The 16754-nt window shown below is 34.7% G+C and overlaps 1 protein-coding gene across 4 annotated transcripts in view; it reads right to left on the bottom strand.

The window, feature by feature from the left end:
• LOC127454337 (complement C4-like) overlaps nt 1–16754 on the bottom strand; it is a 37874-nt gene that overhangs the window by 9993 nt on the left and 11127 nt on the right. For all 4 annotated transcript variants that reach the window (XR_007899512.1, XR_007899513.1, XM_051721464.1 and 1 more), the window contains exons 2-20: nt 12949–13135; nt 12171–12342; nt 11840–11910; nt 10970–11058; nt 10093–10175; nt 9676–9763; nt 9434–9554; nt 9191–9323; nt 8012–8124; nt 7694–7855; nt 6958–7125; nt 6613–6798; nt 5038–5199; nt 3879–4011; nt 3682–3753; nt 2951–3160; nt 1659–1767; nt 1083–1153; nt 173–312 (exon numbers count right to left, since the gene is read on the bottom strand). Coding sequence is in view for 2 of the 4 variants with exons in the window: in XM_051721464.1 (XP_051577424.1) it covers nt 173–312; nt 1083–1153; nt 1659–1767; nt 2951–3160; nt 3682–3753; nt 3879–4011; nt 5038–5199; nt 6613–6798; nt 6958–7125; nt 7694–7855; nt 8012–8124; nt 9191–9323; nt 9434–9554; nt 9676–9763; nt 10093–10175; nt 10970–11058; nt 11840–11910; nt 12171–12342; nt 12949–13135 (2470 nt within the window). In the remaining 2 variants the exon portion in view is untranslated. The remainder of the gene's footprint in view (nt 1–172; nt 313–1082; nt 1154–1658; nt 1768–2950; nt 3161–3681; nt 3754–3878; nt 4012–5037; nt 5200–6612; nt 6799–6957; nt 7126–7693; nt 7856–8011; nt 8125–9190; nt 9324–9433; nt 9555–9675; nt 9764–10092; nt 10176–10969; nt 11059–11839; nt 11911–12170; nt 12343–12948; nt 13136–16754) is intronic.

Genomic DNA, 16754 nt, shown 5'->3' on the forward strand with positions numbered 1-16754 from the left:
TAAATGATTTATAAATGACAGTCAGGGAGCAATTCAATAAGAATGAATATGTGTTCTGTGTTATTTTAGCATCTGGAAATCACTAGAATACTGCATGCTAAGGTGATTCAATTGTTTGGTGAATTTCTCACTCTGTGTTCTTAAAAAAAAGAAGAAGAAGATTTAAACAAACCTCTCGATCCAACTTGCCATAATTAAATATCACCACAACTATAGCCAGCTGTTCAAAGCATTTGACAGAATAGGGAAGCCTCAAGGAAATAAAAAGATGCTTAAATACATGAAGGTCAACAGGCTCCACCACACAAAAACCTGTAAACAATAAAAGTAAGAATAAGAGTAGTTTCTTAAAGTTCCTTGAACTTAAAGGGATAGTTCACCTAAAAATGTAAATTATCTCATAATTTACTCACCCTCAAGCCATCCAAGATGTGCATGACCTGCTTTCTTCTGCAGAACACTAATGAAGATTTTGAATATAAAAAGAATATAACAGCTCTGTAGGTCCATACAATGCAAGTGAATGGTGGCCAGAACTTTGAAGGTCCAAAAAATTACATAAAGGCAGCATACAAGTGGTTAAATCCATGTCTTCAGAAGCAATATGATAAGTGTGGGTGAGAAACAGATGCATATTTAAGTCCTTTTTTACTATAAATCTCCACTTTCACTTTCACATTCTTCTTCTTTTGTTTTTGGACAATTCATTTTCTTTGTGCATATCCCCACCTACTGGGCAGGGAGGAGAATTGAAAGTAAAAAAGGACTTAAATATTGATCTGTTTCTCACCCACACTTATCATATCGCTTCTGAAGATATGGATTTAACAACTGGAGTCTTGTGGATTACTTTTATCCCTTTATATGCTTTTTGGACCTTCAAAGTTCTGGCCACCATTGACTTGCTTTCTATGGAACTAAAGAGAGCTGAGATATTCTTCTAAAAATCTTTGTTTGTGTTCAGCAGAAGAAAGAAAGACATACACATCTGGTATGGCATGACGGTGAGTAAATGATGAGAGAATTTTCATTTTTGCGTGAACTATCCCTTTACTTATGCTAACACTGAGGAGAGAAATTACCATGGGATGGAGACAAGCTGAGAGCCTGGATCTCCCAAGTTGTGATAGAGTCAGGTGTATAGATTTTGTGTCTGGAAGAAAGACCTGATACAATGAAGACCTTTGTAAACCTTAAAACTTAATTTCAAAATGTTTCAAAGGAGATTTAATGCAAATATTAGTATATAATTATTTATCACAAGTTTATAGTGTAATAGCTATGTATGTATTGTATTGTTAAATGGTAATGCTTAAAGGGATAGTTCACTATCATCATTTACTCACCCTCATGTTGTTATTTAATAGGGAGCACACAAGTAGATGTTAGGCAGAATGTTAGCCTTAGTCACCATTCACTCTTCAAAGCATTTTTATTTTATTTTTTTAATATTCTGTCTAACATCTACTTTTGTGTTCCATGGAAGAAAGAACGTCATGGGTTTGTAACTACATGACTGTGCATAAATGATGACAGAATTTTTATTTTTGGGTGGACTATCCCTTTAAGCACATTCCCCTAAGACTCATTTTATATAAGGTTCATTTATATTGACAGACAGACAGATACTGTTTAAAGAATGTGCACAATCTACTCACATAACTTTTCCTTTCACATCAATCTCTCTAAATTCAAAGCTTGGAGGGAAATATCTGCGAATATCTTTGTTGTTGTCAAAGAAATCCTCGACGTCATCAACATCAGCAGCTGTGGTAAGGAAATATGTGGTAAGGCATATGCTAACATATAAAAAGAAAGATGGATTTTGTCAAATAGGCCCATAATAATAAGCCTGATCACAAATACAGAAAATTACAGATGCTGAGAATGAACGCCAGTGGGAGAGGTAGTCTACAGTAATAATTAGCAACCACAAGCAAATATTCATTGTGGAAATAAAAAGACTTGTGGCCCGAAAAATGGCAAACTTCTCCGCTCACACTGGGGAAAACAAAAAAAGATGGGTTATAGTAAGTCTTTCTCCTCTTTTAGTTTAGTAACCTATCGGCCACGCAAAATTTAGAAAATGAATATAGGCTGATAATATATCACGCTTGCAAATTCCCTATGGATAACGTACAAACATGACATAGATTTCTATAATTGTATCCAACTATATCTGCTGATTTGGATTAAAACGTCCCATAAATAATTACCAATATAAATTGTTCAAACAATTTTTTTTTTTTTTTTTTTTTTTTTGGAGTGGTGTGAATCTTAACTAAATAAGTTTACATAGCTAGTTTAAAGTACATTTATTAGAAGTAAAATAGTACTTTAAATAACATTTTAAAGAAAATGCATGATAAATGTAAAGAAAAAACCGTGTTAAGAAAATGCAATCATTTATTTATTTTCGTTTTGTAAGCTCTGTATTTATTTAATTCAGGGAATGCTTTCATATTGCTGAAGTGTTACACTTTTCTCCAAGTATTTTCGGCTTATTTTTATTTATTATATATATATATATATATATATATATATATATATATATATATATATATATATATATATATAAACATTGAATGAGCTTGAGTAGAGTGATAACTGGGCACAAATGTTGCTATAGTGGTGCAAACGCGGAGCAGGTTTCTTAAGTGAATTGGGGTGCGAGAAAGGAGCAGACTATCTCATCTGGCCATCGTAATAGCAGTCACACTATACGAATGCGATGCTAAATTTCTGACACTGCCAGAACTTCATCTGAGGCTAAAGATCATAGCAAAGGCTATTAATCGCCGTCGGTGAACACGTCACACTGAACGCTGTAAGATTGCCGATTTTGCCTTACGACGACAGAAATCCTTTAGGATTCCCGAAATTTGTTTCAGACGACAGAATCGTGGCCAAAATCGTTCAGTGTGCACCTGGCTTAAGATCACATACTCACTTCGGCCATGCGATTTCCTCATGTCCTCTCTCCTCTTTTTGTTTCTTAGCTTGGTTGCAAACTCACAGCATTCTCGGAAGGCATCCACACAAGCTTTGTTGTTCAATTGGCTCACTTTTTTCGCTCTGTCCTCACAGGTGATCTTCATAGGAATCAGGGTGAAGCCATGGCGACAACATTTCTGCAGCTCAGATTTCTTAAACGCAGCCTCTTCAGGACAAAAGCAATGCAAGTGAGCATTAGCATAATTTTATTGCACATCATGAATTGCATATCAAGAACAAATCAAGGTATGGAGAAAGGTGTCAATTCGATTAAAACATAAATTGAGAGAGAGCGAGCATGTATGCCACTGCTTATAGTAATATTAACTGCAATACTGTAGAAATTGCATTTAAAAGTGAACTCAGTCATTTTTTCTATGTTAAAAAGTTTTACCTCTAAAGAAATACTTGTCAAAAATATATGTGTAAAGTCATCTACACTCACAAAAATAGATTGTCATACCAGTAGGCTACACACTTTTGTGGTAACCCCCCACTTTCACTCACTGAAACAATTCATGTGTTTTTTTAAATGACAGTGCATCCACCTCAGTGTAAGTTATATCCGCCCATGAAGTATAACCAAAACAATTACTGAATGCACACATTTAAATAACACAAACCACATGCTCTAAGCTTTGAGGATTGATCCAGAGGTATCAACATATTCAACAGACATTACTGTACCTTTTCTAGCCATTTCAGTTTGAATATCTATATTGCGTTTGTTTCGTCTAAAACCAGACTCACAGCTGAAACCTATAAATAGAATGAATAGGAAAATATTAACTACATATTGTAAAACTGTTTTAAATCTTTCAGTGGTAAGCCCAGAATGAAAATAGCACACTGAAAATTATCATTTGTCATTTGTATTTATGTACCTTTTCTCATCTTTGAACGGATTGTGGTGGAGTGGGAGATAAAGGTCAGACCAGCATCATTAAAAACTGCAGCTGTGTTCTCTCCACCCCCATATGAACACCCCAGGTCATAGGACTGCATGGAGGTGAAAACCTTTTCACCAGAAAAGGGAAAACAGTTAAGGAGGTTAAATCAAGAACAGCTCAGAAATATTTGTTTCCGTGTTTTTTTTTTTTTTTTTTTTGCAACTTGCCCATTCATCAATAAAATGTATCCTGTACTGGATGTCTATTTGATGTCTATCTTCTGAATTAATAACCTTTTAAGTATTAGATACTACTGTAAGACAGAACTAAAAATCACCAACGACCTCCTGCTGACTCTGGCTGTCATACCATCCTCATAATTTTAGATTGGAGTGCTGCTTTCGACACCATCTACCACCACATACTTCTTTCTCGACTATCCGCTATTGGCATCACGGACACTGCTCTTTCATGGTTTAAATTAGATCTCACTAATAAACACTACTTCATCTCTATTCATTAATTTAAATCCTCCACCATTCATCTCACTATTTTAACTCCCTCTTAATTGGATTGCCTGCTAAAACCATCTCTAGATTACAATATGTTCAAAATTCTGCTGCTAGGATTATCACTCATACCAAGAAATCAGATCACATCACCCCCATACTCTATGAGCTGCACTGGTTACCTGTTTCTATCCGCATTCAGTAAAAAAAAATTCTATTAACTTTTAAATGCCTCAGTGGTCTTGCTCCTCATTATCTGTCTAATTTGCTGCAGAATTACACACCTGTTCGCGCACTACGGTTGTCTGACACCAAATGTTTCACTGTGCCTCGCTTCCGACTTTCCACAATGGGTGGCAGATTGTTTAGTGTAATGGCACCAAGACTATGGAACTCACCTCCACAGAGTCTTTGTGACATCTCCACTATCTCATCCTTTAGGTCTCAACTAAAAACCCATCTGTTCTCTCAGTATTATCTGTATACCTATCTCTTATGTTGCTGTATTATTGTTGTTATTGTTACGGTTGTTGATTCTACTGTTGATTTATGTTATTATGTCTTTGTACAGTGTCCTTGAGCTTGGGAAAAGTGCTTTAGAAATAAAATGTGTTATTATTATTATTATTATTAGAACAACACACCTGCTTTGGAGTGATTTTGTTTTGAGTACCCAGAGCGTAAATGGCTTTGTCCACTACTAGTAAGGCCACTTTCGCATTTTTCTGTGGTCCTACGTCAACTTCAAGTTCAACTTGTTTTCCTGGCCCATAATAATGCTGAGAATCAGCAAGCTTTATGCCAAGCTAAATAGGAAACAGAACAGGAACACTGTGAACATCTGATAAAAGCTTATATACAATTTTTGTAAAACTCTATGCACAAACATAAACAAATGTAAAATTACCAGTGTTAGTTTTGTATGTTTGTAAATTTGATTGCTTTTTTCTCAGTATCGAAGTAGTGTAAGGGGCTGTTCACACAGACCCCTGCTTTGTGAATGCAAGAATGCTTCCTGAGTGTATGGCCCCTAACATGTTCTGTCATAAAAGTCCTGTAATCAGATTACAGTTACTGAATTAATTATAACTGCATTACTTTGAAACTATCACATACTGTATATTTCTAAGAGAAAAAAAAATCTTTGTGGATGAAAACATGACAAAATTTCTGATATCTGTCTGTTTGCATTTCTGCATTTCAGAAATATATCAGAAGTGATATGTTTCTATAGTACACAGTTTCTCTCTCTCTCTCTATATATAAATCTAATTTTTTGTTGTCCTTTTGCAAAGTCTTATTTTATTATACTAGATGGCAGCAAGTACTAAGAAAAATTATATTCCCTCTATTTTCTTCCATCACAATATACAGATCTGAAATGTAGTTGGCACTCTAACGCAGCTGAGCAATCACACCAGTCTATTTGGATCGCCGGCATCTTCCCCACAGTTTCATCACTGTATCTTGGCCTCTGAATGGACTAGAAGGTCAATCTAGCTGTCATTGAAAAGCTAAGGTAAGAGCTGATATAGAGGTAAGGTAAGAGCTAATATAGAGTTTGTGGCTACTTGGGGCTTACAAAAGCAGTTAGCGGAGCAGACATGAGACGTTTGTCTTTGTTGTCTTACAGAAATCATATTTCACTTCATGATTCTTTTGATAATCATTTGAACTGTGGTATTAGACAACAAAATAAACTCTACAGTCACATTTCTGAGAATGAGTAAATGACTTGTCTATTTATGTGCTATGTGGAAAAACTTTTATATTCATATGCATATTTCTACATCATCGCCTCTAGGTGGCGCTCATTTGCGACTGGAATTTGTTAGGGTTTATTTTGTTATTTTATCTAGCATAAATGCAAAAGTGATGGTATTCTATGACAAGTTCAGATTCTACGTTTTCAAACTGTACCACATATAAGTGACTTTTGTATCTGGGGACTTTTTCAATTTAAGCATAAATTTACGGCATGGTTCTAACCATGCCCATGGACCCACCGGCGGGTCCACAGAGTTAAAGATTAACAAACTACTTGGTGTCAAATTTGTATTTTGTAGGTTTGTTGAAATTATGTTTAGAAAGTAACTGAAGGATAATATGCAGTAATTAGTTATGCTATTGTTTTTCCATGATATAATTAGTAACCTAATCTGATTACAAGAAATTAGTTATCTGTAGTGGATTGAGATTGAGATTATTCTTTGAATTACCTTTCCCTCACACACGTCCTCTACATCAACCCACACCGAGTCTGCAATGATGTCACCATTCGTGTCATAATAGTAGCCGATCACTCTTAAAGACGGGATCATGTCTGGAGTTAAATGGATGCGTATTTTTACCAGATAACTTGATGCAACAGATCCTGCTTTTCTCAGTGTGCCTCTACTGAGTACCTGAAGAAACACAATTTTTTCAGTATATATATATATAAATTACAACACCCTCACACTTGAATATCGCCGCCTTGACCCTTTGTGAGATTTCAAAACATTGAAGCAGGTGAGACAGAACTTTACTGTAAATGTATGAAATCATTAACATCTTTTACTTACCATGTAATATAATTGTCCATCCTCTGGTTTACCATTAATGACATTAAATGTGACATCCAGAGATTCTTTTGGTGACAGTACACCATTAGGCACACTTAGAGACAGGAAGCTTTTTGAGGATCTGATCAGGTGCACTTTTTTGGTTGACTTGAAATCACCTACCATTGCCTGTTGAAAGTGATATGTCAAAACTATACAAATAGTACTTACTGTAACTTATAAACAAAATAGATGTCAAGAAAAGATGAATTTACGTAAAGATGCACTCAGTAATATTTGTGCTGTCATTGCAGTGACATTTAGGTGTAGCGTCACGCAAAAACGGAAGTTCTTAGTTACAGATGTCATTGTAAAAAAGCACTATTCACAGTCAGTCATGATTAATTTTATTCCATCCAATGACAGGGGAAAGTAATGTTTGGTTGGACATATCATGGAAATATGGCAGCACTCATTAATGTGTGCCCAGTACCTTTGCCCAGAATAAAGCAGCTTTTTATGTAAGATTGACTCTTGAGTCTTCATCTCATGTATTTTTCAAAGAAACAACTCTACTATTACTATATCATTCTGTTATAAAGTGCAGCAATTAGCAAAATTATTACTGAGTGCACCTTTAATATCCTTTGTAAAATGTAGGACTAATAGACTATGCAGGTATTGAAGGTATTTTTGAAAGCAAATAATTTTAAGTATTACAGGTATTAAAAGAGCTTTATTCTTTAAATAAATTAACCTTCACTGAAATGGAAGATGGTGTTCCTTGTAAATTGAAGGTGTAAAATACTGTTCCCTCTTTATTAGTTGTAATACTGCAGGACTTTTCTGCCGTGCTTGACACATCTAATTTCACTGGGATATCTGTGGCTGGGGAACCATTTGGGTGACGAACCATGACCTAGTCAAAAAAGACAGAACTGATGCAGTGGCACAAAATCAACAGCAAAATTTCAATCAAATCGTGAAGAATACTATTTTGCACAATTGTATGCACAATCATCTAAGACTGATAACATCATCATGGTATGGAATAGCTGTGTATTGTTTTCTTTACCACCACTTCAAATGGAATTTCAGGTATGAAGTATGATCTTGTCCGGGACAGGTCCACAATGTATGGGCTGGAAACAATGGGAAGGAAAACCTCTGATTCCTGCACTTCACCACCTTGTGAGAGGCACACAGTCATTTTAGGTGGAAGACTTGATTGTTGTACTAAGATATTAATCTTGTAAATGTGTCTCATTCGCTTTTAGATTTGAATAATTTCCAGAACTTTGGCCATCCTAACTTTGCTATACATAGCATATGCAGTCAAATAACAACCTTTTATGTCTTTTATGAATTATTATGTGTTTTATGACTTATTTTAGTTCAACAAATCTTGGCTGCATGCACTGTAAAAAGTGAAAACATGCAGTTGTTACGTTATTTCCAGCCTGATCTCATGATATTTGTGTGAAAGTGTCAATTTTGTGATTCATTACATGTATCGTGGCAGTTCCAGCTATGTGGTGCTAAAAGTGAGATAAATGTTCTGCAAAACAGATGAGTTTTTTAAAGTTAATGCTCTATTGAGTTTTAAATCAACAAAACCTACCTCCCGAGTCCCTTCTCTAAACATAAACCTAACTGATAGTGTCATAAAACCAAATATGAGATGAAAAACACATTTGGCACTATGGCACTTTCAGCTCTGTGAGCTTGTACCTTGGTCCTTTGCATTGCAAATGCAATGCTCTTATCACTTGAGCTATCATGCAATTTGATTGCGCTTCAACAAGCTTGTAAATGTTTTTGGTTATGTAATGCAAACGTTGCCTTTCAAGTCGTGTGCTATACTAAAAGTGTTTTGATGTCATAAGATAGCACTGAGTAAGAAATAGGGCGAAAAGTGCGTGTTTATTAACTGATAATCTGCCTTTTTACTCGTGGTTTGTTTGAAATTGCCGCATTACGTACAACAAGCCACGTAAAAATCATTTAGCAAAAATCTAGGTATAGTAATGTGATTCTATGAGACCAGGTTGCTTAACTTTACTTTTGTAAATTTACTTTTGACTACCTAATGTAGTAAGATAGATTCAGTCATATGAAATAATATTTTTTTAACTTAGATGTTACCACATAAAGCAAATTTTTTAAGGTTACATGACAAAACATTTTTACAATGTGGTCTTTCAGCTAAGTTCAATTCATTTGACAAAACGGAATGCCCTTCATGTTTAATTACTTAAAATGTCCGTGACGGTGACAGCAATGTAGAAATGGGCCTTAGCTGCTGCCAAAGTATTCAATGTTAAATCCTTCAGTTTCTGGTTGAGGTCTGAAACTTTAACCGTAACCTCAGCCAGGCCTTTTTTCACCTAAAACAAGGGAAGACACACCATGAGGGATTATTAAATTGGGATGTGTAAGGATAGTAATCTATACATTTTTCTTGGGAGATTCATTAGTCCTGACCATTTTTACTCACAGATCCAGTTTGCTCCAGTCCTTTAATGAACTTGATTTCATCATCTTTATTATCGGAGTCCTCCTCTCTTACCCCAAACCGACAGTGGAAACTACCAGTAATGGTCCTTCCATATGTGTATCTTTCAAAAAAATTAAAAAAGGTTTTTGGTTTTGAACTTCTCTCTCAAATTCAGAAGTTGCATGTTAATAATCATCAAAACCATTATTCGATGTGATTACTTGATCTGAATGTGAACTTACGAGGCTTGAATAGTGATTGTAAATGTCTCAGCATTCACAAGCAGAAATCCTTTCTCTGGCTGAACAGAAACCCCAAAGCTGGGCAGAACTGACAAAAATGGATTGTGTTTGTGGTGTAGGCTTAAAAATATCTGTCAATTAAGTGATTGATTGCTTGTCTCTATTTCATGCAACAAGCTTAAAAATGTTTGCACTATAGCCTACCTTCGTCGTCACATTGTCCTCATCATAATACCTTCTTTAGACTTGAAACATTTTATTATAATAATATTAAATCTAATTATTATTTCTCTTCCCAGTCCTTCATTATTACTATGCTTTCTTACTGAAATATAACAATGTTTATATCCCTGATTTTTCTTTATAAGCCTATGAAACAATAATAGTCTTGGCCAAAGAACATTTAATGTTACTCACCAAACTTTTGAACCTTGAATTCACGCACTGCAGCATTTCTCTCATCACCTTTGTAATGTGCTGTAATCTTCCAAATGCCAGGTCTGGAGAGATTGAATTTAAATTCTGAGATGGACTGAGTTTAAGCACAGCAGCTTTATGTGTCATCTTAAATGGATAGGTCACCCAAAAATGAAAATGTTCTCATTATTTACTCACTCTCATGCCATCTCAGATGTGTATGACTTTCTATCTTCTGCTAAACACAAACAAAGATTTTTAGAACAAAATCTCAGCTCTTTTAGTCCTTTTTTACTATTAATTCTCCTCCCTGCCCAGTAGGGATATGCAAAAACAATGTGAACTGCCAAAAACAAAAGAAGAATGTAAAAAAGGGGAGATTTTTAATAAAAAAGTACTTAAATATTGATCCGTTTCTCACCCACAACTATAATTTTGCTTCTGAAGATATAGGTTAAACCACTGGAATCATATGGATTACTTTTATGCTGCCTATATATGATTTTTAGACCTCCAAAGTTCTGGCCACCATTTACTTGCATTGTATGGACATACAGATCTGAGATATTTTTCAAAAAATATTTGTTAAAAAAGTCAAACACATATGGGATGGCATGAGGGTGAATCAATTATGAGAGAACGTAATTTTTTTTTGGGGGGGGGGGTGTTGAACTATTGCTTTAAAAGACTGAACAGCATACAAATCGTTATTTCCATGAACATGAAAGTTTATATATACAATATATATATATATATATATATATATATATATATATATATATATATATATATATATATATATATATAAAATACATTTAAGGTGATTTTGTAGCCATATGATAGAAAACGAGACAGTAAGATGTAATGTAGGGCCTACTTTGAAACATCAGGGATATGGAAGTTCTGTGCAAGAATGCCATTTGGAACTTTGCTCAGAGATTTCTTGATTTTGTTCCCTTCAGCATTCTAAAAAAGGAAATACAGACAACAATTAAAATTGCATTTCAATTTCTTTTATTTCTTTTATTGTTTAATTAATGATAGATGAAATTGCAGGTGCAATACAGATCCAACTACATCATACAAATAACATTTAATAATGTAAAGCTTGTGAGGTGTTACAGTATAAATGTGGGTCTCACTTTATATTAGGTGTCTTTAACTACTATGTACTAACATTAAAATACATACAATACAATGCATTTATTGTGTAACTACATGTTCTGCAAAATTCTCACAAGATTCACATTTGCTGCTACTGAGGTTGAGGTACGGGTAGGTTTAGGAGTAGGGGTAGGTTTAGGTGAAGGCATATCTGTTCATTTAAAATGGATTTTATTCCTTTAATTGACATGGGCATCATGTTTTTACTAGAACTGATAATTATTTTACATGTTTTAGGGACTTACCTCTAGATTTGAACCTTGGGCTCCCATGTTAGGAGTATACTCTTTCTCCCTTACAATACCTATCACTTGGAGTTTTTTGGAGATTCGGGACCTTAAAAGTCTAAGCTTCACACTAAGGCTCGGGTTAGAGTTAGGTTTAGGTTTAGGGTTAGAGGTAAGGTTAACAGTGTAACTACAGATGTAATGGAATTCAGGCACTTTAAGAGTAAGTACAATGCAACAACACATATGTACATAATAAGTACATTGTACATAAAGATGCCTAATATAAAATGGGTCCTAAATTTGAAACCCAAACAGAGGTGCACAAAAATACTAAAAATTTCTCTTTCACTTACAAATACAGAAACATGAATTATCTCTGATTTTGGCCGCATGGTGTGGTCCAGAGTGAAGATCCTGAACAAAACTGAGAACCACAGAGAATCAGTTTTAATGTACATCACCAATGTTTTAAAATATGTACAACATCTATTGAGGAGTCTGTCAACCCTAAAACAGTAAGTGTCATTCATGTTCAATTTATCACACTATTGTCACTGATCACTATATAACTATACATACTTTTGTGTATAACTTTTTTAATTTTGGAATATCCCAGATGTCTTTTTTTTCATGTTGCTATGTTTACTCATTGGTATGGCAATGCAAATCCCTTTTTTATGGTACCTTTCTGTGTGGGGTTGTATATGGGTTGGTTTGTCTGAATGAAGATGTAGCCACTTTTTTGGGAGACCAGGACACGTGTTTGCCATTTCTCACCACTAACTTTACACGCCAAATTGAGGTAGGGAGGCTCTCCATTGGTCGATTTTAGGTTTGAAACCTCATTTGCCAATATCTTTAAGAGGAAATCAAAAAAATTATGTATGAACAAGATTGTGTGCTTCTTCAGCAACTTCAGCAGAATCTGTCCTAGACTTGTGATATTTTTATTCATTTGGAAAAACATGTTTGACATCCACATATCTAGTTATTATGTAGGGGAGAATGGGGCTGGTTGTTATACTTTTAACTTTAGTGATTTCTCAGGGTAGTCAATATCTGAATAAGCACAAAAGTCTTGGCTTCAAAAAAAGCTATTAAACATTTCAACTGTTTTGCTTTTGGAAAAACATCCAGGTCATTAAATACATGTTGACCTTTTGTGACCTGCCATTGGGGCATGTTGTCATATGGATTCTCTTGTTTACTCTAGAGCTATTACTAAAATATAATGATATGATTTCAGTTTGGCTGATAGAATTAGAACTAGGTGTTTGAAACCAACACAAAAAGTCACTGCTAGAGAACACACATTTGTGTACTTGGGCTTTTGATTTACTGAGATACCCCAGTCTCCCCTATATTTTAAAGTAACTACATCTTGGTCAAATTAACGTCTGGTCTTGGAGTAAATTATGTTTAAACAACAACAACAACAAAAAAACATATTTACATTATTTACCTCAAGCTCCACTGTTTCAAACTGTCCTTTTTGGGTGATTGTTTTGCTTGCACTTGCTGACATGGGAACCTGCTGCTCTGTTTGTAACTGACAGGACACGGACTTGCCGAGCAATGAGTCCCCCACCTGAATCATTATGCGTTCTCTCACACCAACGTGAAACACACTTGGAGCTGTAATTAGAAATCTGACACACACATAAACCAAGACAATTCAATAAAAAAATCAGTTCAGTTTATTAAAAAAATTATGGATTTTATATATATTGAAAAACATTGAAATACTGAAAACGTGTACTGTTAGTGTGCCTACAGGAACAGGGTTTAGAAATGCTGGATTAAATAATATATACGCTGGTGGTCAAAAGTTTGGAATAATGTACAGATTTTGCTGTCTCGGAAGGAAATTGGTACTTTAATTCACCAAAATGGCATTCAGCTGATCACAAAGTATAGACAGGACATTACTGATGTAAAAAACAGCACCATCACTATTTGAAAAAAGTCATTTTTGATCAAATCTAGACAGGCCCCAATTTCAGCAGCCATCATTCCAACACCTTATCCTTGAGTAATCATGCTAAATTACTAATTTGGTACTAGAAAATCACTTGCCATTATATCAAACACAGCAGAAAGCTATTTGGTTCGTCAAATTAAGCTTAACATTGTCTTTGTGTTTGTTTTTGAGTTGCCACAGTATGCAATAGACTGGCATGTCTTAAGGTCAATATTAGGTCAAAAATGTCAAAAAAGAAACAGCTTTCTCTAGAAACTCGTCAGTCAATCATTGTTTTGAGGAATGAAGGCTATACAATGCTTGAAACTGCCAAAAAAAAAAAAAAAAAACTGAAGATTTCATACAAAGGTGTGCACTACAGTCTTCAAAGACAAAGGACAACTGGCTCTAACAAGGACAGAAAGAGATGTGAAAGGCCAGATGTACAATTAAACAAGAGGATAAGTACATCAGAGTCTCTAATTTGAGAAATAGATGTCACACATGTCTCACATGTCCTCAACTGACAGCTTCATTGAATTCTACCCACTCAACACCAGTTTCATGTACAACAGTAAAGAGAAGACTCAGGGGTGCAGGTCTTTTGGGAAGAATTGCAAAGAAAAAAACACTTTTGAAACAGAAAAACAAAAAGAAAAGGTTAGAGTGGGCAAATAAACACAGACATTGGACAACAGATAATTGGAAAAGAGTGTTATGGATCTTAACCCCATTGAGCTTTTGTGGGATCAGCCAGACTGTAAGGTGTGTGAGAAGTGCCCGACAAGACAGCCACATCTATGGCAAGTGCTACAGGAAGCGTGGGGTGAAATGTCACCTGAGTATCTGGACAAACTGACAGCTAGAATGCCAATGATCTGCAAAGCTGTCATTGCTTCACGTGGAGGATTTGTTGATGAGAACTCTTTGAAGTAGTTTAAGAAGTTCTGAACATTTATTTTCAAATGGTAATACTAATTTTTCATGTTAATAATGTCCTGACTATACATTGTGATCAGTTGAATGCCACTTTGGTGAATAAAAGTACCAATTTCTTTCCATAAGAGCAAAACCTCTATATTATTCAAAATTTTTAGACATGCACATTTCACAGAGTTCTCTAACACACTATGATGTAAAAGTTCTAGTCTAAAATTGCACACATTCTCCCTAGTTTATCGAACACGGAGTTACTTTGAAAGCACCTGTCTATTTCATGTCTACTTACAATGTCCAGCAATGGATATGCATGCACCACAGGAGAAATTTGTCATATTTGTCTTTTTTTTTTTTTTCTGAACCAACAAATATCATTTCCACTGCATTTCAAATTATATTTTGTTTGATAACATTGTGGTGAAAATTCCATTTTAAAAATTTTAGGAATAAAATACCTGACTTATTTGTCTTGCTAAGGCTTAAGTTTCATAAGTATTTTACGTACCCTAAATACTATGTATACAATTAAATAATATTTTCACACTTTTGTTTAACAAAACTATAGCTTGATTGGAAATTAGTCTGATGCGCACACACACACACACACACACACACACACATGTTGGTGCGGCTATCCTTATGAGGACTCTCCATAGACATAATTATTTTTATACTGTACAAACTATAGATTCTATCCCCTACCCCTAAACCTAACCCTCACAAAAAACTTTCTGCATTTTTACATTTTTAAAAAAACATTGTTTAGTATGTTTTTTAAGTGATTTGAATTATGGGGACACTAGAAATGTCCTCATAAACCACATTTATAGCATAATTACCAGTTTCTAACCTAAAAAAATGTCCTTGTAAACCACCCAAACACACCCCAAACACACACACCCACACACACAAATATTCTGTGATAGTTTCTTTAATCTTCATACAGAAACATTTCTAGCATGCTCTTCACTGACACTGTTGTCTCCTTGGTAACAAGTACGCTAACTTAAATATTGCTGTGATGAAGCCACACCTGGGAAACAGTAGCTAACAATTTGTATTACATTTATACACATAATTTTCACTGAATTTACAGCTGAAGCCCAGGAGTGCCAATTAAAAAAGAATGAAGGAATAAATTATCAATCGATTAATTTGAAAATAAAAACTTGAATAAATCTATTAATTTATAAATGGACAAATAAAAAGACACATTTAAATGTGTTTAATTAATTCATGTTTAAAAGTGTCATTATATTTAACAATAAAATTGTGCATTAATAAATCATATTTATTTCATTTTAAAATGTTATTAAATGTAGCAATAAATTAGTACATTAATGAGTCTTTTAAGTGCACTTTTTAATGCACTTTAAAAGCACCTTTTAAATTGCATTATAAAAAGGTATTTGGCAATTGCTTTTCTTAATTCATTTGCCAATTGCTTTTCCTCATCCACTTGCCAGTGGCTTTTCTCGTAAAAGATTAAATCTTTGTCAAAAAATTAATGCTTCATTGATACCAAACACGGCACAAACCAGAAGTGAGCACGAACTATGAAGACAGGTGAGAGTGATTGACATGGGGTTTAGCCTGTACGATTTCACAGCTCCCAAAATCTATCTTGTTAAATACAAAGAAAGGAAAATGTTATGATGTTTCTTTTAACAGCACAAATCGAGCACAAACAAACGACACCGGTTCGGAGCGAATTGGATCACATGGAGTGGAGAGTGACGTCACTGCTCCCAAATACAAGCTGTTATTTCTAAGGAAGGGAAATAGATACAAGATTCATTTTAACGGCATAAATCAGCACAAACTAACGGCACCGGTTTGGAGCAATTTGGACCACAAGGGGTGGAAAGTGACGTCACACAGTCAAAAAAATAATGTCTTATATCTCAAGCAATGAACCAGCACAAACGTTCTTTTTTGCGGCACAAATCAGCACAAACAAATGGTATAGATTTAATTATATGGGGTGCCAACTTCACGGAGGTTACTAAAGCAAATGCTTCTCTGCACTGCCTGACCTTACAGCTATTCACCTGTTTCATTACTGTATGACCGCTCTCTCTGCCATATTTGTGAACAAAGCCCATATAATGTACCTTCTGTGCACTGTGAGATCATCGACCATCAGCACTGGGACATGATGAAACTTTGCTAAACTTTTAATATTTATTTTAAATAATTTATAAAGCTTAATAAAGAGTTATCTTTCGTTTACACAACCAGAAGGGTTTTTTTTTTCTTCCAGTAAAAGTTATGTTAAGTGACTGTTTCATTTCACACAATTCTAGCAATGAAGGTGTAAAATACTTGTTGATTATTGCTTTTTTTTCTCTCGGAAAATGTCTGGCCTA

The sequence above is a fragment of the Myxocyprinus asiaticus genome, chromosome 16 (assembly GCF_019703515.2).
Source record: "Myxocyprinus asiaticus isolate MX2 ecotype Aquarium Trade chromosome 16, UBuf_Myxa_2, whole genome shotgun sequence".
Classification (NCBI taxonomy): domain Eukaryota; kingdom Metazoa; phylum Chordata; class Actinopteri; order Cypriniformes; family Catostomidae; genus Myxocyprinus; species Myxocyprinus asiaticus.